The sequence below is a fragment of the Aspergillus tanneri genome (genome assembly GCF_003426965.1).
Source record: "Aspergillus tanneri strain NIH1004 chromosome Unknown AapTan_8_pilon_pilon_pilon, whole genome shotgun sequence".
Taxonomy (NCBI): domain Eukaryota; kingdom Fungi; phylum Ascomycota; class Eurotiomycetes; order Eurotiales; family Aspergillaceae; genus Aspergillus; species Aspergillus tanneri.
Genome location: NW_022984635.1, coordinates 2,571,542 through 2,595,260, shown reverse-complemented (window position 1 = coordinate 2,595,260; position 23,719 = coordinate 2,571,542). Strand labels below are relative to the sequence as shown.

Here is a 23,719-nt window from a genome sequence, read left to right as displayed (position 1 = left end):
GTTGGAACGAGCGGTACCAACCCACGGATCTCATCGGCACAGATACTGGGGATTCCATCGAATAAAATGGGATAACAACTTCTGACGCAGACTAGGGGAGGGTGATGGTGCATCACTTGAGTGAGATTATGACGTTTATCCTGGTATACACGGAAATCCGTTCCTTCACTGAGCTACTAGCTGGTATATCTTTTCCCATGTGCTATTACCATAAGGTGGTGGGAAGCAAACGGCTTTGGATTGTTTATAAGCACTTACCCGTGACGGGCTGTGTCACTCGCATCATGCCTATCTCTTCGCTGTGTTCGGCGTAAGCCACAGACTTGCCGCGGCCATCAGCATGCTATCGGCCTGATAACTGTCCAAGTAGCGACACGCCACATCGACGCCTGCTAGACTTGCCGGGCATGCGGAGTCTACCGCTCCTTCCCCACCACCACGGACTCTAGAAGGCCATTTACATGGCCCATCGAACTCACCTCCGGAGGCGCCGGACCCCGTAACGGATCCGGCTGTGACGCATTCAGTAACCGCATGGCCTGATTTACATACTTCGGCAGAAAGCTAATGACGTTCTGCGGAGACTCCTGGGTGAGATCCCGGCCGTAGAGGGTGGTGAAGGTCTGAGAGAGGCGGCAAAATGCCGCCTTGCGCTCTGCATCATCTGCATCGGACGAGGGAACAGGAATGCTGAAGGGAAGACCGGTATGGTAGATGGAGACGGCCGCGGCGGGGTCATTCTATGGCACAGGGAGGTATCTCCGTAGATCGATGGCGGGGACTTCGAGTAAGGCAGGCGGCAGCGGTGACCGTGATGTTGCGGGCGGAACAGGCGGTCAGGAGACGATCGATGGTTTCCGGCGATATGTAGGCGTTTGGGAGAGCTTCCCGCCGCTTTCGAGGCCGGAGGGGAATGGTTGGAGTCCAATACCAATCGAGCGTCTCCAACATCAGCGTGGATTGCTTAGCTTACTCCAATCTTTAAGTTTAAAATGTAGGGGATATCAGAGGCTAACGTGCCCTATGGCTTTTGGATCTGGTTGACTGGGAAGACAAAAATGTTTTTAGGGCGAGGGTAGGACACTCATCCAGGGCCAGCGTTTAGATTTCTTGATGATCTTCAGCTGGCCTGATCTCCATTAACCCTCCACCACATCCCCCACGCACCATCTACTACTACGAGCACATGCGCCACGAGTTGCCGTCAACCGACTTCGGGTGTTGTTACGGAAACACTATAATCCGCCCGACTTGGCGGTGCGGAGTATCTGACGATCGATTCAACCCCTGAATCCTTTAGGCTCAGTTGGTTGAGATACCGCGATTCCTGGTGTTTCCACTGAATGACATCTACTTCCTAATTAGGCTAGTTGGCCTGTAGCTGATAGAATAGCTCCCTGCGCATCACTTCCCCTGAATTTCACAACAGGTGTTAAGCAGGCCGTTGAAGCGTCTCTTCTGTGGACTAACGGGCATAACCAACCATGACCAGGACGTCCATATTTCTTTTTTTCCACCCTGGGATACCTATGATCGGAATGAAGCTCTATTTTGTTACCCATCGATAAAACATATTCTTCTACAATGCCTTGTCCAGGTAGTCCACACTTAGAACTCGGTAGTGATCACATCCTTCTAGTACTCCTACTTAACATAGATTGCAGAGGGGATGTTCTCTAGTCCTATGGTCCTCTCGGAAGGATGCCAAGGTCTAAAATAAGCAATTCTAAGGGCTGAGCATCTACGGAATATGCAAATTTTTAGCCCGGGAGGTTGTTATAGGGAATGATCATCCTCCACGTAAGAAATAGACACATCCCGCTATCGCCTTCGTGAGTTCATGTAGAAGACACGTTTTAGATGATGATCGGCTAATTACCTGTCCTATGCTTATTATTGAAAGATTCCTAGGTACTAGTTGATATCTGCTTGTAGATGACAATCAAATGGACACCCCTGAGTAACAGGTAACCCACCATTGCCTCACTTTCCTACAATCGGTAAAGTAGGCGGGTTGCTCTGGAAGAACACGGGGGCCAACGTGGGGGTGAAGGAAGTGCTCTTCCTAATCGATCATACTAAATCAAACCGGTGGTCGGCCCGTGGGCTTCGTATAGCTTACCCTGCAAAGACACATACTATGTTAGCTGAACGCCTATTACCCTATTCCGTGCCAAAAAATATTCTCGTTACAGTTTGACCATACTTCAGTCTCCGGTATCATTTATGATACCCACCCTTGGGCGCATGTAATTATTCCCAGCCAGAATACCAAATAAATACGAGCCTTGGAGGGCTCGTTGCCAATGCTTATTTCGCTGTTCCAGCTCCTCAATCACTCATCACGGAAGACCTATACTCGAACGGTGCTGGCAATACCTCTGGAGTCGTCCAGCCAGTATATCCCATCTCACCGAATTATGTTGAGCATCATCCGTTTCCTTGGAATTACATTAGGCCGCACGCCTGAATATCTAGTCGCACTACTTCCGCCCGCTTCAGTGTTCGGCTAGATGAGAGATTCACAGACACATAGCCATTCAACATGTTAGAGTGCGTAAAACTCAATGCACTGCATTAAAAGTTCAAGAAGATGTTAACGACTTCCAAGTCTTAGAGTTCGCAGACTTTCACAGCATTGGACGTCCTGCGCGGGATGTTCGTGCGAGGTAGTACAAAGAGACAAGCGTTCGTTTGCCTCAGTTTTTAACATTCCGCCAGTTCAGTAAGGTCGCAATTGCCAAACACTCTACGTGGGGGTAATTAGACACCCAATTGGTACTCAACGACAGGTAACCATGCCTCTGTGGCTTAGATGGAACGCTAATCACCGACCAACCCAGAAGATTTCCTCATAACGTCATTATTGATGGCCGTTGGTGACCCTTGTCTGCTCTTTTGGGTCGGCCTATCAGACGTGACTACAGAATAGGTCTGTAGCGATGAACTGTTGCTTGTGTCTACTCATTATCTTGTCTTCATAGTACATTAAATAGTACGGTTTCACTAGACACTTGCCGATCCCTTAGAGTTATGGCAGCAACATATACCAAGATCCATGCTTCCCAGGGCCTGGCCAAGGCTTACATTTTCGAGTTGAAGCGACCGTTAATTTAATTGGCCAGTGTATCAGCGGATACCGGTGGAAGCGCACAATTCAGGGTAAGACGTTTACTTTAAAAAGTGCAGGTGTGAAAGGAGGAAAGCAGTTTACCATTACAGTCAGTATTTTAACTTCGGAAACTAAAACATATCCCAGTCTGAAGTGGCGATCACCATCATAACAGCATTACAGGAACATACTTGTCACAGCCTTCCGCTTGATTGATGTTTGAGGAAATACCGTCCCAATTGCCCAACCGCGGCAGTTCACCAATTTGGAACCTCCAGCCAGGTTGCCTCTAGACCATGAGACATCCCTGGCAAAGCGGGATATACTTAATGTAACTGTTAGGGAGGCTCGGGGCGTGTAGTATAACTATTTACTATAGCTATAAATAAGTTAATGTAAACGATTGATAGTAGAGACTCGATGTACGTGAATGGGACGATCGGGGCCTGAGATGGAACGGGTATTGGGAAACGCACCAAAAAAAAAACTACAAATTAAAGGGTTCTATATCAGGGGGCTACCAGGAAGAAGAAATCCTGACTAACTAAAAAAAACAGAGTTGGCAACTCCTCATGATAAAACTTTAATTTAGGCCCACCGATTTTGCACGAACATACTGACTAGCTCCTCACTAATTTATGGTTTGGCACAAGCCTGGCATTAGTGTAAAGGCCACAGCTGGTAACCAAACTCTTCAAGTCGGAATCAGCCAGCCCTGCCTTTACATAATTCTTGAGGCTGAAAGATGTGGAGAGATGAGGGATTTTTTTTGGGTAGCCGCGGTGACATAGACCCTTTGAACCGTAGCTTCTGAAACCATGGTAGAGGGTGGAAGGTTCTATCGACCAATTGCTAAAGATTTGTCAGCACGACATCGATGGATTTGGAAACCGACTCTCAGGTATCTATTGGCTGCTAGCTAGATTGCAATTGTTCGACACCTACGCAGTATCGTGGCAAGCAGACTACCTGTTTTCTCGCAAGATCGACAGAATCGGAAAACCTTTGCCTAACTAGGCGACCCAAATTTAAGTACAAACACACATGGCAGACGCCAGTTAGGCTTAAAATTTCCCTTAAAAGGGCAGTTGTAGTTAATACATAATCAAATATACCAACCCAAGTCAGTTCAAGAGTAACCAGGCACGAGAAAAAGCGGCTACAGTAGAGTCAGTAGTAGCAATTACAATTACTGCTCGATACAATCGCCCAAACCACTCTTGTTTTCAAGATGCGAAAATTTCTTTTCTTATGCCTCGCAGGATCCTCCCTGGCCACTGTTACCACCCAGAGCTCTTACCCAAGTCGAGGAATTCTGACCGATACCAGGAGCTTAGACGAAATATATGCCGCAGCAAGCACCGAATCTGGGGAATTAACTGTTCTTTGGGGTGGAGATGGTGAGTGTTACACGGCCATTATGTATTTTTTTGCCATGAAGCTCACTGTTGACCTGCAGCCCCAAGCCAAGCCTCTGGTGTTGTCAGTGCGTGGAAGGCCAAGTTTCCGAATATCCCGCTCAACTTGACGGTGGATGTGTCCAAGTATCATGACAGCCGTGTAGACCGCGAATTCCAAAAGTCTGGGTCTGACGGGGCAGACATTGCAATACTCCAAACCGTGCATGACTTCGACCGCTGGAAGAGAGCCGGGAGATTGCTGTCATATAAACCTGCTGGGTGGGATAATATATACTCTTCTATAAAAGACCCTAGCGGAGCGTACACTCCCCTCTTTATAAGTGAGCCATAAACCCAAGAATATCCCGGCCTTTGGAAGAGCTTTTTTAACACCTGCATCTGACCAGATGGGTTCGGAAACATCATATACAATACAGAAAGGCTGCAAGAATCACAAGTCCCTTCTCGCTACGATGCTTTTGTTGACCCGTTCTGGAAGGGTAAGCTGGCCCTGACGTATCCAAACGATGACGATGCAATTGCCTTTCTCTTTGTGCAAATTATCGAGAAATACGGATGGGACTGGCTCGAATCGCTGGCACAGCAGGATATTCAATGGGTCCGCGGTACGCAGACTCCGGGCGACATCCTGTCATATTCAAACTCAACCCGCAGTATTACCTTCACAACCAGTCGCACTAGCCAAAATACGGCCATCAAGATTCCGGAAGATGGTCGGATGAGCTGGCCGCAGTCCGGTGCCATATTTGCAACAAGCCAACACCGAGAGAGTGCCAAGCTCTTCATGAGCTGGCTGCTCAGTGATGAGGCCCAGAAGACATTTAGTCGGCAATATTCTGTGAGAAAGGACTTGGGGACTCCGGGTAACAATACTGTTTGGGACGATCCGACAACTGGAGTAACACAATTTTCCAATTTCATGTCTAATCGTGAACTCGTCGAATGGTGGAAGCTCCAATTTGAAACTACTTTGGGAACACCGCAGGGTGTAGACCCTGTCAAAACATACTAGGAGCTAATAGTGTGAGTTGGCACTTAACTGGGGAGATCATAGCAGTGTTTTATAATATTCAGAACAATCCTGTCAATGTCTGGCGACTCATAAGCGTTATTTATGGGACATTACTTGCGCTTCGGTACTAAACACGGCATATTGTGCACATGACTTTGTATTTATAACCTGTTCCCTGGCGCAAGATTATGTGCTTTGCAAACTGTATCAATATGATTAAAACTATATTCGTTACAGTTAATTTTCTCTTTGGCACACATTATCTAGAGTTGCACGGAGGAACCGCAAAAACCGCCGCCGCAGCGGTGCGGATTCGGTCACTAGACGGGGAACCCGCGTGCAGTTGCGGTTTCTAAAGGCAGGATCCGCAGAATCCACGGGAATCCGAACGGATTCTGCGGTGCGGTTTCAACCGACTCCGTAAGTTCGAAAAATCCGACACATAGTATTACGATATAAATAACGCACATTACAATTTATAAAAAAATTATTGCCTGCACTCCTTTATTATGTCCCTACGCATCCTACGTATTATTTACTTGTAGGAGATAAATGGCGACAACTAGCGTAGTAGACTGGAGATAGACAGACAGCTTTGTAATTAATCTACTTAAATAAGACATATACGAACTCTGATAGTTCTCCCTGGGGCCTGTTATCCTGACGGCGGCCCCCGAGGACTCCTGATACTTAACAGCTTCTACGATCCATATATAGTGTGAGGAGCTGCGTGAAGCTGTCTGCAGTATTCATTTGTCTGCTCTGTTAAACGACAGGGGTGAGGCAGCTGGGCACGGTGGAAGGTGGTGATATTTACCATGGCGTCCAACTTTCTCCATGCTTAGTTTTCTTGCTGCAGGCGCCGAATAGAGTTGATTTAGTTTTCCACCTCGTAAGTCATACACTACGTGGATTAAATTCCGCAGTAGCTTTGAAACAATCTTTTTTTATTAGACTATTCTCAACGTATATAGCTCCCGTCATTGTATTGTTCTCTGATAAAGGCACCTGGTTATCTAAGAATGGGTTGCCTAGGCAGATCCCTGGGGAGAACCACGTCTGAGAAAAACCGTGGGGAGGCTTCCTAGAAGAATCAGGTGTCTTCTCCTGGGAGGTACCATTATGCTTTTTCTCCTGATGCTTTCTACTTTTGCCCTTCGTGTTTTTTTCCACCAGGGTTCTTTGGATCTTTCTTCCCATCTCCAGGAGTGCCGGGCCTCTTATCTTCTCATGAACCATTGTACGCTTTCTTGCCATCAATGGAGTCATCCTTTTACCCATCGCCAGAGAAGCCGTGATTTTTATCATCTCCGGAGCCATGGGTTTTTTGTTACCCCCGAAGAGACCACCCAAGCCATGCCTGTTCTTATCTTCAGAGGAGCTGTCCTTCTTTTCGTCGCCTGACACGCTGCCCTTCAGATCATCCCTTGAGCCATGAATCTTTTTGTCGCCCCCAGAGAAGAAACCACCAATGCCGTGTTGTTCTTATCATCTGAGGAATTGTGGTTCTTATCTTCTCCAGAGCCATGGTGACCCTTGTTGCAACTGGTAGAAAATAGTCCACCAAGTCCAGGCTTCTTTTGATTGTCAGAGGAGTGGTTCTTGCTGTGATTAGCTCCAAATAAAATGCTATGGCGGCCTCCTTTGTGACTTGGTAGAACAGAGGCGGGCTTGATGGCAGACAACAGGAAAAGACAGAGTAGGCATAGTGCCACCTGACTTGTTATAAGGCGAGACAGGTGCATAATATTCAAATAAAGAGTGACAGGTTGAATGCAAAAAGCAATCAGTAACAATGTGCTGTTGAGTTTGGGGGGCGATGAATCTACCAACCTGAGTAGACATATACCTATGTGCCCTGGGAGAAGTTATATTGTCCAGGTCGTGGTTGTTAGTTCGTCTCCATGAACCTTGGATGGGAAAGCAATGGGGGGGATGTTTCAATGGGCATATCCATTTATAGTGATATCCTGAGATCCAGGATAATAAGCTCACAACTTGCATCTGACAACTCTGGGCATACAACCTGATTCGATTTACAGAGTACTATACTATTAAGCAGCTAAATCTTTGCGATACTGATTTGGATGTATTGGAGCCCCAGTCTGACAGGAGAGCTCTGGGCAATGGACTCCACGAAAATGCATCCTCATGTAAGGCCTACATCATTTTCCCACAGAGCAACAGATATACAGTATAGCTCCAACATTTATTACTGTGGAACCTGTGATCCTTAAATATGCTAGGCGTATCTTGCAGCTAATAGTTCTAAACTGGGCAATAACACTGAGACGCACTGAGGTTCACAAGGCTAGAGGATCATGCTGTTGCAGGTGAGGCTGCATTATAACTTGCTTAACAGGCACTAATGCAGGCTTCCGCAGGGATTATGCCCAAGGGATAGCTAGGCACTTGGCTTATGAGATTTCTTCTTGTAAATTTGACAGACAGTAATTCTAGTTTTTAGCCAAAGAGATTTGTTATGCTTAAACATAAATTCCACATGCGTTCTTTTGTTTACTTGCTTATAGTACCTCATGTACTCAGCAAGTAATTACTATGTGCAACCTGGTTATCTGGTTGAAAAAACATTCTCCCCTTTATAGTAAATTGAACGGCAATACGTAGTATAATTACATTCGTGAACAACAGTCAACGCTAGTACCAAGAAGATGTTATTAGAAGGTACTAAGTTTCCCGAGCTCTATTCATAGAATAGATGCTCGTTTAAAGCCCTGTATCTGTTTCTCTAACTTTTTAACTAAGCTTCTTATTTAGAATCGTAAGAGCCTTATTGTTAGGTGTGGGTGCGTCACCTAACATTACAGAGCGCTACTATATAAGGTGCTCAGGAATATCTGATACCAGTGGGGATCAGATATAGTGGTCTTTTGGTCCAGTGGAATAGTTAAGATCCTGGGATTGGCTATGACACTTATTTTTTTTTTTTTTGTATAGCATGTTGAGGAGAAAAAATTCTAGCTTGTAATTGTGACTGTTAGAGACTCTACAGTATGTCTGCTTTTTTTTCTTTCTTTCTTTTTTTTTTTATATAGCCAAATGCTGCAAAATCTAGTCTATTAGCGGTACTTGGTGTACTCTCTATAATAAAAAAAGCTGGTTTTGTGGTGTGCATATTATTCAATGTTATAGTGTAAAATCTAGACAAGCGCTATATATATTTTGTTGACTATTTCCTCTATTATACCGGGAGCCCTTGATGGAAGTAGGTCATAAAGCAAGTTAAGCCAAAAGCCAGTACTATATACATTATATTTAAGCTCTTACTATAATTTACTGTACAGTTACATTTCTATATGGTTTGAAGTAACTCTCTGTCTAAGAGAACCACAAATTTTCTAATATATGTCTCCGCCCCTGATTAGTTCATGCAAAAGAGGAGATTAGCAGAAGAATAATATGCAAAATACTCTAAGCAAACCCGTCTGGTAAACTGTTCTCATGCTTATATGGAGTGGGTTACTGGTCTAGATAGATGGAGAATGCTAAGTGTCGGATGAGATTTAGTCCGGAGTACAAAGACAGAGTTTATCTTTAAACACGAAAGTACCGGTTGCGTACACTTATGTTCTATGCAATATAGTCCGAGAAATACGCAAATACGACACGTTCTTGTTGTCGGCGGGTTATCTAATAAACAAAGTATATTATGTGAAGCAACAGCTCCGAAAAATGGATCCGACACGATCCTTAATAGGGTCTAACAGGTGCTGAAAGAATTCGTCTCCTCTGTCATGATAACTATTCTGACGCATGTAAGCATGTAGGGTCCCCTTTTCAGTATATGCCCGAGAAATTATCCTGTACAGTGGCACCATGTAACCGCAGGATGGCCAAATAAATGGCATAGTCGGGAAGCAAAGATCAGAGAATGACTAGCAAAAATGACTAATTTTATACCTCGGTTATCTAGTTTACAATTAAATTAAATACGTTGGGCTTTTGGTTTCGCTAAATAGTCCAAACGCGGTGTCAAGCCAGTCGATTAACTGCTTTGTTGCCCTACATTACGGCAGGCCATTGGAACAAACCCGAAAAACTAAAATTATCTACGTCCACCGCTCCTATTGTTGGAAGCATGAAGGAGTCTGGGATTTAGGGAGTACGGAGGCACCCAGGAACTAGGCTAAATAACGTAGTCGGACGCTGAATTGGCCCAATTTCGGCGTGGGGGGTAGGCGGTGCGACGGGTATCTCAGTAACCCTCATATTTATATTATATAAATTCCGCACGGGCTCTGTTTAGCGCTTTACACTCTGACCTGCACAGCAATACCAAGAAACTATCGCATTGTAGCACTATCATACAAGAAGTTGAGTATAAAGAAGGAAAGAGAAGAAGAAGACGGAGTGGGGATATTGGACCTGAAGGTATGGAAGTTACTACAGTTCTGACCGTTTTTCTGAGGCGGATGGCGCGGGGCAGATGGCATTGTCAGAATGAAGCTAGTCCATATTGGGACATTGTCACAACCGTTAGCGCCGACATGTAAGCTCGCGCACTTGCAAATGCCCAACCACCAACCTTCGAATATCGGTATTTCACCCAATACCTGGCCGGAAGTGATGATTTTCGACACGCTCTAAAGCTAAAGTAATTGCCTAAAATAGAAATGTGACCTATACAGCCCAGAATTCTTGTGGTAGCGATTCTTTACACGCGACTGGCTACGGCAAACTGATGCATTACGAAATCACACGTCCAAAAATAATCTGAGCTGACTTCATTACCGGTTTGATGGAAGGCTGATAGGCTGACATAGACAACGGTAGACCATGGAGTCCAGCGCTCACAGTGAGCCAGTGGGACGATGTATTGAAGGAAACTGGCTTCTCCGGTGTCCAAGTCACCACCCCCGAGTTTCTGGGCCAACAGCGTGAAGACGTAACCGGCTATAAAACGGCTAATACAACTAACTCAGCTACATCTATTTTATTTGTTGTTCATCCGACTTCCACAGAAGACCCTTTCCTGCGAGGCGGGACAAGGGATGCAGCTTTGTTACGTGGGATCAACAATCCAGAGTGGTAGTCTTGAAGAATGCGCTTCGCTGCCAGGCCTCGCTGAGATGAAGGTTGTGTTTCTCATAGAGACCGAGAGACTTCTTCTCAGTGACATGACCAGAGAAACATTCGCCTACGTATAGAGAGTTGCCAATAAATGCAACTCCATCCTCTGGGTTACTGCAGGTGGCGTTCATTCCCCTCAGAGCCCTGAATACAGCATTGTTGATGGTTGGACGCGCACCCCTGGGAATAAGAAAACTAACCGACGGATCTGTACATTAGCCCTCGACATGAATTGCGAGATGAAGACTCACCACGTTGATCACAATGTGCGCATGATTGGGGATGGTCTTTTGGATCAGTATCTTGCATCAGTCTGAGCCATATGAACCCGCATTTGTGGAAATGGAGGGAATGTTGCACATCATGCGCGTCGAGTGCGAGGAATTAACGAACAAGCTCCATGACGCTCCTCTACCGCAGCAGTCCGGTACAAGATTACTGAGCGAGGTTGGTTCAGTCCGGTTTATTCCGCACGCAAGATCTACCGTCTCCTCTGCATTGGACCGATGACGACTTGTGCCAGCCACTCATTGACTCTAAAGCAGTCGAAGTCTGCTTCAAGGATGTCCTGACGGTATTGGGCAAGGGCCCTCAGAATACCCTAGGTCCAGAATGTGCTGGAACGATGATTGAGGCCAGCGAACACTCGGTGGATTCGTGACAGAGCAGACATAGCAAAGGAAGCCGTGCAAACAGCCTTGAGTCTTATTGCTTGTTCTCAGCTTCGAATCCAAACCCTTTGCAATGTGACAGATGCAAGCTCTATCGAAGAGGTCTTCCGCTCCATCTAGAATGGGATCACCATGGGTTAGACCGTATAGACCTTACTGCGAAGGCTTCAGTGCCCTCAATCCAATATTCCGTTGAATCTGAAATCCGATGTGACCTACGTTATCTCTGCTGGATTTGGAGGTTGGATCAGGCCACGGCGCGGTGGATGGTTGGGCGAAGAGCTCGCAACTTGTTGGTTGACCGATAAAGGAGGCTATCTTTGTTTACTTTTGACGGTAACTCCGAGGTGTTATATACTGCATTTGGTCTTTACCACTATACCGATCGTGCTGCAGTTCTAGCAGCGCCTGTAGTGTCCTTATAATTGACCACTCGGTATATTGCGAAGATCATGCATAGCTATTTTGATTGTTCCAAAAGATTAGCCACTCAAGCGAGATTCCAGATACACATAAAAGTAGTAGAAATATGCGTATTTCGGAGAGTTCCGACTTTGATACTCCTATTAAAATAGGATTGGTGAAATATCATATGGCTATATTGTATCTTGAGAGGATGTTTTCCGGCCACGCTAAGCTTTATATGTAAATTTGTGTTCTATAGTTGTGTATTTTAGTGATATAGAAAACTTACCATGTCAGCACCAAAAACCGTGGCCGACCATATGGAATTCGATTCAGATGAACGGAATGGATCTTTTTTTCAATGCCCGAGGAACTAGCAAGGGAGCGAGTCCGTTAAAATTCCGATATTTAACGACTCACGGTGATACAAATTTGGAAGTGCTCTGCAGTTATAAAGGTATAGAGCTCTCCTTCCATTCTTCTACGGGCGTCTTGCACAAACACAGGTGCTTGCTCTAAGAGCCAATCTCTCTTAATTTTCTCACGGTTAAAAATGTCTACATTGAATTGTATTGCATACATATTCGAAACAGGCCAGAACGAGTCGATGGCCTTGCGAGTTATTTGAGACCTTATTTTCCCTGGATGCGCCAGTCCCGCACCCGCTCATAGCGATCTTCCGTGGCCTTATTAGCAGCGAAGGCGCTAGGCCCCTTCATGGGCTTCGATGCATTGGGGCCCTTAACAAGGCTCTGTGTGTTGACAAGCGCCGTGAGGTTTCCATGGCCGATTGGCCCAGTGTGTTCATGGTGAATTGAGCGAGTTTCGAGATCGAAGCAGTTGTTGGTTATTTTCTCGTTGCAGAAGGGGTAGAGTATTTTATGTTCCGTGTCACAAAAGAGGCCCTCGCGTATATGAGCAAAGTCCGGGCCCATGGAGGTATGTGATTCGCACAGCCTCTTCGCCGAATGATTATCAAATTCGCTGACGACCAGCTCCGACTTGACGCATTCGGGACGCGCGATGGGCTGTCGGACGCGCAGGGGGCTGCTGCGTTTCTTAGAACTAGTCCAATAGTTGATAGAATTAGGGTCTTTCTCATCGCGGAATCCGAAGTCAATGTTATTGCACAGGCGCTTCGGGTCCTTGTCGGAGTTGGAATCATACTCGGACTCGCTGAAGGCCGGCCAGCGCACTTGGAATACTGTCTTTGCCTGGTCGCCGTTCTTGTCGATCCAGAAGCACTTCGGCTGATGCTCTTTGTTGCTGTCGGTGTACATATGGCTCTCAAACCAAGTCCCGCCACACGCTTCGCCGTAGTCGCCAGAGACCGCATACTTGTTGCCCCCACGGTCGTCGCTCCAGGTCGTCGTAACCCAGGCGACGCAGATGGCATCGTCATTTGCAGAAAATAAGGTATAGGCGCCCTGGTTCTCGTGGTCCACTTTGACCTCCCCCAAGTTCCCATTGTTCACTGTGCCCGGGTCGGCCTTCATGCCGACGAACTTCCCGACGTCATTCTAGATTCGTCTGGTGCCAGCTATCAGCCGCTATTTACCGTCCAGAGCGGAGAAGAAGTGCTGCGTGGATTGATAACCTACATGTCGAGCAGATCCCCTCCAGCATTCGATGTCCCGCTGGGACCATCCAGGGCCACGGCAACCTTGATAGTCGAGCCAGAGTGGGACTCAGAGCCGCCGCCAAAGTTGCTCGCGCCGAACGAGACGATTTTCAAGATATTACCGATGATTCCAAGAGCTCTAACGACAGACATGATGGGCAGAAGAAACGAATGCAAAAGAACGTGGGTAAGTTGGTATTAAAAGAGTGGATGCGTCCTAATTGGAATCAACTCATTTCTTGCGGAAAGTTGTCTTTATAGAAGCCGCTGCTTATCATTAAGGGCCTTGTGTCTCGCATCCCTCGTCGTTGGCCCCTCCCCCGAAGACCTCCTTCGTCAGACTGCCCCAAACAAAACCAAGCGTTGGTGGCCATGGCCAGATTTGAACCCCGACGAGTGACTGGCTCTCTCATTGGCGACCGTAAGATGAAACATTCGATCAAGGACGATCACCTGTTGGATGTCTCTACCTCCAGCATAGAATATCCTTTGCCCTGGCAGACGGAGGGGGGTCCGATGGATGACGGCTATTAATAAACATATCCTCTGTTGGGCTCCCAATGGGGCCAAGCTCTTCATTACACAAGAGGGAGACACTAGTGCTTACCTCTGCGGCGTGTTCGTCTTCCTAATGCACGAACATAGCCACCAAGGGCAGCTCAGCTGCAAAATAAATTACGCGAGTTTACGGCCCATTCATCAGATCAGATGATGGCGAATAAAGCTGAGAACACCTTGTAAAGCGCAAGCCCCCAATATCCCTGCTGTAACTTGCCGGTTCTTCCGACAGTGAGAATTAACTCCGGCCGTTACAGTCATCGTCTCATCTACTGAGCCTTCCCGATGCAACTACGGAGTAGGATATATTTCGAACAAAGAAGAGCCCCTGCACAAAAAATAAAATAAAATAAAATAAAAAAAAAAAAAAAAAAATGCACTGTCCCCGGCTCAGCCAGACTTCGCCCCTTTAATGACCGTTGCACAGTCGGCGACACTACGTTCATTGGCATTGGCTTAACCCGCATTTCCGACCTTCCTTCATCACTCGATGGCCTCTCCCTGGTCAAGGGCGTTAACATGTCAGCCGGGTCAGGCGATCCCGAACAGGACAACAGTCCGTTCCAGTCCGTATATTACTTGGGAACTCCCTCACGCGTGAAAGAGAAAGACCTGGCCGGGTGCGCGGTCGTCTTCCACGACCCTCCCGCAAAGAAATTCCCCGCCCCAAAGTTACCAGGCAATACCAACCTCACCGACACGCGCGTGGCTCACGGCACTTGCCCAGCTGTTATTGAGCAAAAGTGCATCGACAACCTCACGAAGCGCGCAACCATGGCCATCGACAACGCACAGGGACAGGATATCTGCGCAGACCTCCGGAGCCAATTAAAACGCGACACTATTGATGGATGCGCGGATTTAGCGGGCACAGGTCACGGTCTGGGAAATTTCACGGTCACCTCGCTGGGTGACCTCTCCCCCGTCAGGAATTCGTCAGATTGCTGGCCAATCCAGCCCAAGTCGGATAACCTGGCCGAGATCACGCAGAATACGGTACTGGTGCGTGAATGTAGTAGTTCTTATACCTTCCTTTCCATCCCCCTTGACTGACTCCATGCTCTCTACAGCGGAATGCTTCTGCCGAGGCTGTATACGATGAGGCGTATAAAATCACCGCCGTGCTGACCGTTTTCGCCGGTAAGGGAAATAGCAGCCTGGTGAAGCAGACGTCGTCCCAGATGACGTGTCTAAAGTTAGTGACGAACGAGAATCCAGGTGGTGATAAGGGCGCCGACAAGAATTCGGCTACACCAATCTACAATGGTCTGCTTACTACGGTCGTGGCTACGGTTTTTGCTGCAATGTTGACAAGCATGTAGAATTTGATAGCATTTGAGGTGAGGAACAGGGGCTAAATTCTTTCAATGTAAATAGATTGATATATGCATACGGAAGTAGCTTAAATGGAATAAAATTGAGAAAGCGAGACTCTCCCAACGACGTACTGCACAGCCCCCATGTTGTGGATTTTGATGCCTGAGAGCGAGGTATAGCTTGAGTTCCTCCTAGAACGACGAAATTGCCTACTGATGCTGCTATTGACATAGAGGACTGGGGGTAAAAGTAAAGAAAGTAGCTAGTTAATTAACGAGTAATATTTCCTGGATGCCAGGTGACTGAGTGATGGCTGTGAGCGGAATAAGATGTGCTGTGTACAGTCGGGAATTAAAGTTTGCATAACGCGCAACCCGACCATGGTTTACATGGCCATGTAAAAAACATGTGTATCCTGCTGTCATCCCGGATGACTAAGATATATAGTGCCTGACGAATATGGCTCCAACACGTAGGCACTCCAAAGACACGATCCCACATCATACGATCTGGGATCGTATGATGTGGGATCCCACGGCAGTGCACTGGAAGACCTTGGTAGACACTAGGTTAAATAGCGGTCTGCTACCTTAAGTAGCAGACCAGAGAGAGAGACGGGGACTCATCAAGGATAGCTTAGGCAATACATTCCTTCAGAAGACTCAATAGAATTCCCTCAGTCCTCCCCAGGGCCGCCATCAGGGCGGCCCCTGGGGCCCCCGTCCCCTATTCGACTGTCCCTACAGCTCATAGTGTTCTACTACCTCGTCCAGTCCCCCTAACCTAACCGGCCGTGTGATGAGCGATATTGCACTGCAATATAAGATGGTTTGGATTAAAATAACTATATTATACGCAATATAAGTGGTAAATTTTTATAAAAATATGTAAAAAAGCAGAAAAATTGCTTGATATTTTATATACTACTTGTCAAATTTTGTGTATAATTTTTATTGTATTATATAATAGAGTATTATTAGTACCTGTGATAAAAAATATTAAACAACATTAATAAAAAAAAATTTATATATAAAAAAATATACTAAATTAACTATAGTTTATATAATATTATTTAATAATAATATTATAATATAAAGATTGCTTAAAATACGTATTGTAAAATTTTGTAATAGGAAGATTATGTGGAGTGGAGATATATATATATATATATGTATAATAAGTAGCTAGTTATAACACAACAAAATTATATATATATATAGTATTTTTAATATAAAAGTATTAATATAATTAGGGAGTACTTAGTATACGTATAGGTACCTTTTCTATATATACTTATTATTTTTTTTTATAATTAGCAATTAAAAACTACAAGATTTTGTTTTCCAGTGCTATTTATTATATGTGATATATCTTGTAATATAGTGAATTTTTTTTTAAAAAAAATACAATTATATAATTAACAGTAGTACTTTGAACTAATTATATAATTTATATTAATTTTAAAAGTTGTTGTGTGGTATAATACAGATTAATAAAATGTTGAAATTGGGGGTTGAAGAAAATTCGTTATTCAAACTTTTGGCTAAGAACTATACATGCAAGACCGTGCCAGATGGGCTTATTGATTTTAAGGTTGGTAGGACAGCTTCAGACGGTCCGAGTTCTGCTGAGACTCTTTGCTCTATCTTAGATAAATATTTGCATAATCTTGATAGTGATAAGCTTTCCTGGACGCGTTTCCGCGTTGGTTATTCAATATATTCGGAAGAACCGATGTGGCGATTCTTCAGCCGCTCAAGCGTGCTACCACACGCATACAAAGTGGAAACAATATGCGTGCTGGGGAGAGATCGGACGTTTCTCTTTATAAAGGGAGAAGTTCTTTTATTATTTAGTGAAGCAGGCGGGTAAACACTTGTTTTTAGGGGCCAACAAGGACACTAGCCAGCAGATTGGCTTTAGTAGACTAGTACAGCAACAGGTGACAAGTTACACTAATAAGAGGGTCTAGAGAAGAGGAGAGCGCAGGGTAATATTCTTGATGAATACCCTCGGTGAAGTTAGTCTGGAAGAACAAGAACCCAGGCTGGTCGGCTGCCCAACATCGCTGTAAGATTTTAAGATGCAACTGCGCAAGAATACTGTTGGTTAAAGTCCGAGAAACCGCTGAAACGTGCGTAATCGATGGACTGGAAGATTAGTTTGTGTCCTAGTTTTTGCCCTCTTTAATCCCAGGTTTATGAAGACGCAAACATCTGGAAGGGCCATCAGGCATTTCTATAGGCAATGTCCGTATAGAAATAACAATCGGTGGTATATATTGTAGACAGTTTCCTTCTGGATGAGCGATACTCCCTATTCTCTACTCCAAATGCTAGAAAAAATAGGTGACCTAATTCAAGAGGCGGTCTTCCCAATTAGGATAATAACTATATGTAATCCAATCTACAATGTTTTATCATCTATATAAGCATAGAAATTGCAGAGCATGTTAAAATAATAGGATCACTAATCGCTCACACGGTAATCCATTGATTGAAGGTATTGTTTGAATCAACTTGGGCTTTGATGGATCTCAGGCGGTCAACGTTCTCGCCATAGATTGCCGAAGGGTCCTCATCTTCATGGGCGAAATTAATGTACCTGAATAAGGGTGTTAGCCAAGCTGTTCACAAGAATTCCCGATGATGATGGGAAGAAAAGGGGAAAATATAAGAGAAAAAAGGCCGGTGGATAGAAGGGGATGCATACGCAGCCGGAGAATCAAGGCTGTCCGTAGACTGCCACAAATCACGGAGTTTAGGACCAAAAGCTTTTGCACTCGACTCCAGACTCTTGTTATAATACGATGGAGAGCCACAGTATTAAAGTTAACCTTGTTGCGCCAGGCATACTCCGACGATGACTGAGGGCAAGATCGGCTTTCTCTAAGGAGTACGCCTTTATAATCGCCAGGCTCTGACTGGAGCCTTTTATTTTAGCGAAGCTAACATACTCACCCCAGGCAGCCTTCCAGGTGGTGGAAACCGTTTTGGCGGGACCAGCAGTGTATGCCGGCTTGTACCCGCCTTTAGTAGAGAAGCCCTCTGCTCTATTGTTCCAGTGGGCATACTGCAGTTCTCTCGTAGTATTATCTGTTAGGCCAAGATCGACGAGGGGCTTGAATGCAATCCTGGCCTTTTTCTCCCAACCGTAGTAGAAAGGCGGAAGTATAATTATAGGTGAATATTTGGAGCGCTACTAGTTATAAAATATGTAAAGATACTTATCTCCGTGGCCAAGGTGAGATTATTAATTGCCTTTACCAATATCTTCGATCTTGCCTCCAAAGTCGATAAGTTGACCAAACCAGGCGATTTATTAATCTAGCAAGACAGTGTACGACTTTAAGGTCGACGAAGTAACAATGCTAAAGTTAGGACCGGTACCGTGGAGTGCCCACCAGAGATCCTTGTCCGTGGGCGCAATCGAGTGAAGTTTTCTATCCGCCAGGACTACGTTCAGCGACAGCATATTGTCGATCGCGATACAAACCTTGAGGGTTGCCATATCCACTGCCAAAGCCCGCACCCAGGACCCCGACACATGGGCAGTTACATGTGTGGACAAGAGCATTGTTCTGAGATATAGCTGTAGTAACTTCAGAGATCAAGACCCCACCTCCAACAGTGACTTCCGTCTTGTTACAGTTAAACAAGACCGAGTTTAACTTCCACATGTTGATGAGTATTATATTTTGCTTTAGGTAGAATTTAGACCATCCATGTGCTCCAGAGTCTTTTTTTGAAGTTGCAAATTCGACCCGTTTGCATTGAATTAACAGTTAGTATGGAAATAATCTCTCTCTTAGCAATGTCTTTCCTTCTCCTTCCCACCTTCAGGAAAGGGGAAGGGAGGCCTGAAAGCCTGGTGAGTGATATGGACTCAGCTCAGCGGGAGCCTCATAACTGCTCCAACGCGGATACGCGGTAGTATTCCCACCATCTACAAGAGCTGAATCGGAGAGGAGTGGTCCCAGTTCTCTGGAGACCTCTACCTGCAACAATACCGAAACTGTCTGCCTGAATATGGACTGCATTATCAAGAGTATAGCCGGAATGGCGATCATTTATGCCAACAGAAGAAGCCTAGTAGGATCAATAAATAATTAATTCCCCAAGCAAGAAGCCCCTCCGGATAGCCTCGTGGTCGCTTACTATAGGAAAAAATCGGAAGTAACTGTCGCGCCCTGGCCATAATAACAAAGAAAATATCCTGTTCAAGCACTTTAGTCTATTTATGTGGAGATCATACTCTACACACATTGCCCTGTTCAATTGAAAATATGACTATCCCCACATTAATGTGCACTGCAACGCGTAAAAGTACCTAGTCAACGTGGCTTGGTTATGTATCGGGTCATAGTGCGCACTATAAAACAATATAACCCAAATGTTCGAAACTGGTCAGATCCTTTGGTCCGCTTCGTTCCCCCAGAGACTGCAAGTTGTCCCCGTTGTCCCCGTTGTCTTTTACAGGTTCTACTGATTCAGGCCCTGACATTAGGCTCTTATTAACACTTTGAGTAGGCACTATCGGTCAAAAGTTGGTGTTCGTGCATTCTGGAAGGAACATTAACATGAGCTTCTAGCACTGGCAAAACTTGCGCGAGATATTCTTACTATCCCGGCAACTGGCGCTGGTGTTAAAAACGGTTATTTAACTCTGCTCGTGATATCTGTCACTATCGTCAGGGTTCTCTTAAAGCTTCAACATTCCGGGAGCTAATGATGTTTATGTGTATAAGTGAGTTTGGTATTAAGGAGAAAAGGCTTGCATTTATAAGCGAGTGCCTATCAAGGGAAGAGAAAGAGGTTATATCTAAAGAAAGGGTAGCTCAAGGACCAGGATCAACTTGAACTGATTAGTAATAATAAGCAAGAATCAGCCGTCAGGCTTGTATATAATCAAGTATTTAAGAGTACACTTCAAGGGTAAGCACTATCGCGGAAATATCATCTATAAGGCTGTTACTTCCCCAGAAGCCGATGCTAATCCCTGAAATTCTATACTTCACACAATCGACGATACCCTGAGACGTGCTATACGACTGTATATGACACCCTACTTACTCCCTTAGAGCGCGAGATCCTTTCATCACAATCTTCCCCACTTGACTGCAATCCTGAACATGCGTTCCACCGCAGGGATAACTTCCCAGACCCTCCATCTCAACAACTCTACCCATGACCTCTCCCTCAGGCAGCTCAAATCCCTCGGTAACACCGTAGCACTTCTCCCGCAGTTCTTCCATTGACCACCAATGGATCTTTACTGGTCTGGCCAATCGCACGAACTCGTCTGTCTTTGTCTGGATGGCATCTCTATGCTTACCCTCAATTATTCCCTCAAACACAACGCCTGCAGAGTCTGGATATTGCGAGGCTTTCGACTCTTTAAGCGGAGGAAGTACGCCGATCATCAGAAGAACAGAGAACATAATCAAGAAGAGCCCAACCAGCTCAAATCGTTCAAACAAGACCTTCTTACAAACCGTACTCTATTTCCTAATTGGGACAACCCCGAAAATCTAACAGACATCTACAATCAAGACCAAATCATTGTAACCGTTCCTCAACCAGAACTATGTACCTATTTTGAAACCATTGTTAACCGGTATTTAACCTTACCAACTATTATTAAACTGTTTCATTATGTAACAAACTACACTTTTTCTAAACGGTTGTTTACCACCCCTCTTGACTGCTACAGTATATACTCCTGTTCGCATCATAGCACACCATTCAGTTCGTTACATAACAGGACCACGTACAACGCTCCCCACGTACACCGGGGTGGTGTACGTGGTCCCTGATACATGCTATGTGTACTGTACTCCCTTTGCTTGTTCGGAGGCAATGTGCAACAAGTTGAGAACCCCTCTCAAAAATGTAACACTGTCGGACAAAAGCAAGAAAAGAGAATATAAACTAGTGCTAATTATTATGACAGATGACTGATGTTATTTGGGTATATAAGCTCCCTCTATTGCTCCGTCTCGTAGCTGTGATTCAAAGGGTTTTACACAGCTAATAACTCCTTTCCTTCTTAACCTATACATATTTACTTAGGTGCATTTTGCCCCTCTTTTACTGTTTGGTATACCTGCTAGGCCAGAACATGTTGCCTTGCATTTTCCTCCTCTCATATTTCTTTACCGCCAACATGGCTACTCCTATGCAAAATGAAATATCAGACGAACTGGCCAAAAGTCAGGTGCCTCTCTGTGCAGTTGGGTCCCTTTGTCGTTCTTCGGCTCCGAATATGCCTGGTACGATGTTTTGTTTATGTCCCATGAAAACAACCTGCACTGATCGGATTTTTACTGTTAACGGTAATATTCATGCATTCTGCATCCCGGTGTGAATTGTCAGTGAGTAATTCGCCATCGCTGCTTATATGTCCCAATATATACCTGGGCTGTTCGCCGGCTAATGTGGATAATTACATCTGATCAGCATTGAGTACCGTGGTAATAAAAATAATGGACTTGGAGAAATAGCGGCATTATTTATCTACGTTGCTTTTGGAGATTAAGAGTTGTGTGATTTCTGTGAATATGCCTTGGTATAGGTTTTTTCCCTAATAGGTTTTCCCTGTACTGTGACGCGAATGCGAAGGCTTAAATATGTTTCTACCAAACCTTTCAAGCTGATGTAAAGCGTCACTGGAAATATAAGCTCGGTAGTTTCTATATTCGCGAGGTAGAAGCATATCCTTTCTTGAAGTATTGTATACAGGTTCTTCTTTATTTTTCACGCTAGCTAGCAGTAGATCTCTACGGGTACCGGACTTCATCGAGGGCTGCCGCCAGGCTCTTCTATTACAGCCATAAATTGTGGGTTTTATTCCGTGACAGGAGTCCAAAAAGCCGCTCGTCCACTTCGCAAATGGTTCCGGGATGAAGGAGCTTGCCCGTTTGGAAATACTGGCGGATTATCCTGGCTGTGCATATGGGGCACTAATAGAGAAATGCTGCAATATTTTTATTGATTAGTCGCTTCATCGGTCCTTGGTCATAGGAAATGTGCACTGGAGATGGCACCTACCCCCACTGAATTCTGCGCCAATACAGCAGAGTTGGGAAACCCGCGCCCCATGTCAAAGGAACTGACCGTATATTAACTTATAAAAAATTTCAAGGTCATAGAGGACTACTAACTTTAGGAGGGGAGTTACTAGATTATATTTGTTCCCAATAAACAATAACAGATGCGATGTGTTGCCTGAAAACTGTTTTAGGTGATATTCGCCCCTGAGACACTTCGCCCTTTATTTTAGAAGCTCCTAACTCACCGTGCTGCACCTAATACACAGCAGGAGCGCCTGAGCCCATTCGTCTTCTGGGACCCTACGTTGTCCTTGGAGAGTCCACCAATATCGTCGATACTTGCCCTTTGTAATTCCATCTATGTCTTCCCCGTCTGTACAGACGATGCTATCTTGTGCTATCCTGTGCTATCCCGTGCCTCGAGTTTATTATCGCCTAGGACTGTTAGTTGCTCCGGATCTGCACATGGTTCCTCCCCATTCTTGAAGTCTGACAAAGATGAGCGGTTATTGTGCGAGAGATCTTTTAAGAGCTGAGCCATATTCTTAGACATTGCCATCGGTAAGTAGAGCGAGCTTAGTATTATATACTTAACCATTGCTATAGGTGATTATATCCAGTCCACAGGCTTCAGATACAGGTACGGGAACGAGAGTGGTCTTAAGGTTCTCAATCAGCTGTTGAGTACCAGCTTTGATATCCTCCGGCCCTTCACTCGCGAGTGACATTATTCGAAGAATTTATTACAAGCCTTATTCAAATCGTACAAATTCTTGATCCAGCCTCCGGCATAGTAGTCAGGGTCATTGCACACGCCGTCAATTACGGTGCGTTGAATACAACCCGGCTACATGGCTGCTAGTGTTATTCCGTGAATGCTTCCATACAAAATACCCCGGTACAGCAGCTGCTCTCGCTTTTCCAGCAGTTCCGCAGCCGGATAGTATTGCCTTGAGACACTTACTTAGGTGGGTTAATAGTAGTACTGTCTCTGTATCGATCTCCCGCCACTCTCCATGGCGCTCGATAAGCTCTACCATATCAGCCACCACTGCAGTTGTGTCCATATGTCAGCCGATCTATTCTTGGCCATGTAACGCGCCGGCTTCAGAAGTCTAGGAACAGCTCATGCCCAAAGTCATGGAACGTGCCCAGAGAGCATTAAATGCAACCTCAGAACTCCCTAGGATACCCTCCGCAGACGACTGCAATTTCCACATTTCCCGTGGCGCCGAGCTACAAAAACAGAAGAATGGCGGTGTAGTATTGTTAATTCCTCTTAGGTTAAAACTAATAATATTAAAATACTTGCCGCCGGCGGTATTAAGAGTAACTATAGAGCCATTGCCTTCTGAGTTGATATCTCCTGGATCCTGCTCCGAATCGGCGATTGCCTGTAGACTTCTCCCTTCTAGAACTTGGTTCACTCCAGAATTGCCCGGACCGCCTTGGACATGGTT

The 23,719-nt window shown here is 45.3% G+C and overlaps 8 protein-coding genes across 8 annotated transcripts; 3 read left to right on the top strand and 5 right to left on the bottom strand.

Moving 5' to 3' along the window:
- Nucleotides 1-416: 416 nt before the first annotated feature.
- Nucleotides 417-951, bottom strand: ATNIH1004_011456 (uncharacterized protein; the record flags this gene model as incomplete). Its single annotated transcript, XM_033576018.1, has 2 exons — nt 417-740; nt 811-951. 2 exons carry the CDS (start codon nt 949-951, stop codon nt 417-419), a joined length of 465 nt encoding a protein of 154 aa, XP_033421873.1.
- A 3,392-nt stretch (nt 952-4,343) lies between these two features.
- ATNIH1004_011455 (ABC transporter substrate-binding protein) lies at nt 4,344-5,545 on the top strand (the record flags this gene model as incomplete). Its single annotated transcript, XM_033576017.1, has 3 exons — nt 4,344-4,512; nt 4,572-4,853; nt 4,920-5,545. 3 exons carry the CDS (start codon nt 4,344-4,346, stop codon nt 5,543-5,545), a joined length of 1,077 nt encoding a protein of 358 aa, XP_033421872.1.
- A 5,454-nt stretch (nt 5,546-10,999) lies between these two features.
- ATNIH1004_011454 (uncharacterized protein) lies at nt 11,000-11,297 on the top strand (the record flags this gene model as incomplete). The annotated part of the gene is made up of 2 exons (XM_033576016.1): nt 11,000-11,083; nt 11,160-11,297. The coding sequence occupies 2 exons, from the start codon at nt 11,000-11,002 to the stop codon at nt 11,295-11,297; spliced, it is 222 nt and encodes a 73-aa protein (XP_033421871.1).
- A 1,047-nt stretch (nt 11,298-12,344) lies between these two features.
- ATNIH1004_011453 (uncharacterized protein) lies at nt 12,345-13,208 on the bottom strand (the record flags this gene model as incomplete). Its single annotated transcript, XM_033576015.1, has 1 exon — nt 12,345-13,208. The coding sequence occupies one exon, from the start codon at nt 13,206-13,208 to the stop codon at nt 12,345-12,347; it is 864 nt and encodes a 287-aa protein (XP_033421870.1).
- A 24-nt stretch (nt 13,209-13,232) lies between these two features.
- Nucleotides 13,233-13,486, bottom strand: ATNIH1004_011452 (uncharacterized protein; the record flags this gene model as incomplete). The annotated part of the gene is made up of 2 exons (XM_033576014.1): nt 13,233-13,242; nt 13,314-13,486. The coding sequence occupies 2 exons, from the start codon at nt 13,484-13,486 to the stop codon at nt 13,233-13,235; spliced, it is 183 nt and encodes a 60-aa protein (XP_033421869.1).
- Nucleotides 13,487-14,410: 924 nt separating this feature from the next.
- Nucleotides 14,411-15,213, top strand: ATNIH1004_011451 (uncharacterized protein; the record flags this gene model as incomplete). The annotated part of the gene is made up of 2 exons (XM_033576013.1): nt 14,411-14,893; nt 14,962-15,213. 2 exons carry the CDS (start codon nt 14,411-14,413, stop codon nt 15,211-15,213), a joined length of 735 nt encoding a protein of 244 aa, XP_033421868.1.
- A 2,472-nt stretch (nt 15,214-17,685) lies between these two features.
- Nucleotides 17,686-18,784, bottom strand: ATNIH1004_011450 (uncharacterized protein; the record flags this gene model as incomplete). The annotated part of the gene is made up of 3 exons (XM_033576012.1): nt 17,686-17,812; nt 18,165-18,260; nt 18,552-18,784. The coding sequence occupies 3 exons, from the start codon at nt 18,782-18,784 to the stop codon at nt 17,686-17,688; spliced, it is 456 nt and encodes a 151-aa protein (XP_033421867.1).
- Nucleotides 18,785-20,276: 1,492 nt separating this feature from the next.
- ATNIH1004_011449 (uncharacterized protein) lies at nt 20,277-20,648 on the bottom strand (the record flags this gene model as incomplete). The annotated part of the gene is made up of 1 exon (XM_033576011.1): nt 20,277-20,648. The coding sequence occupies one exon, from the start codon at nt 20,646-20,648 to the stop codon at nt 20,277-20,279; it is 372 nt and encodes a 123-aa protein (XP_033421866.1).
- Nucleotides 20,649-23,719: the final 3,071 nt, after the last annotated feature.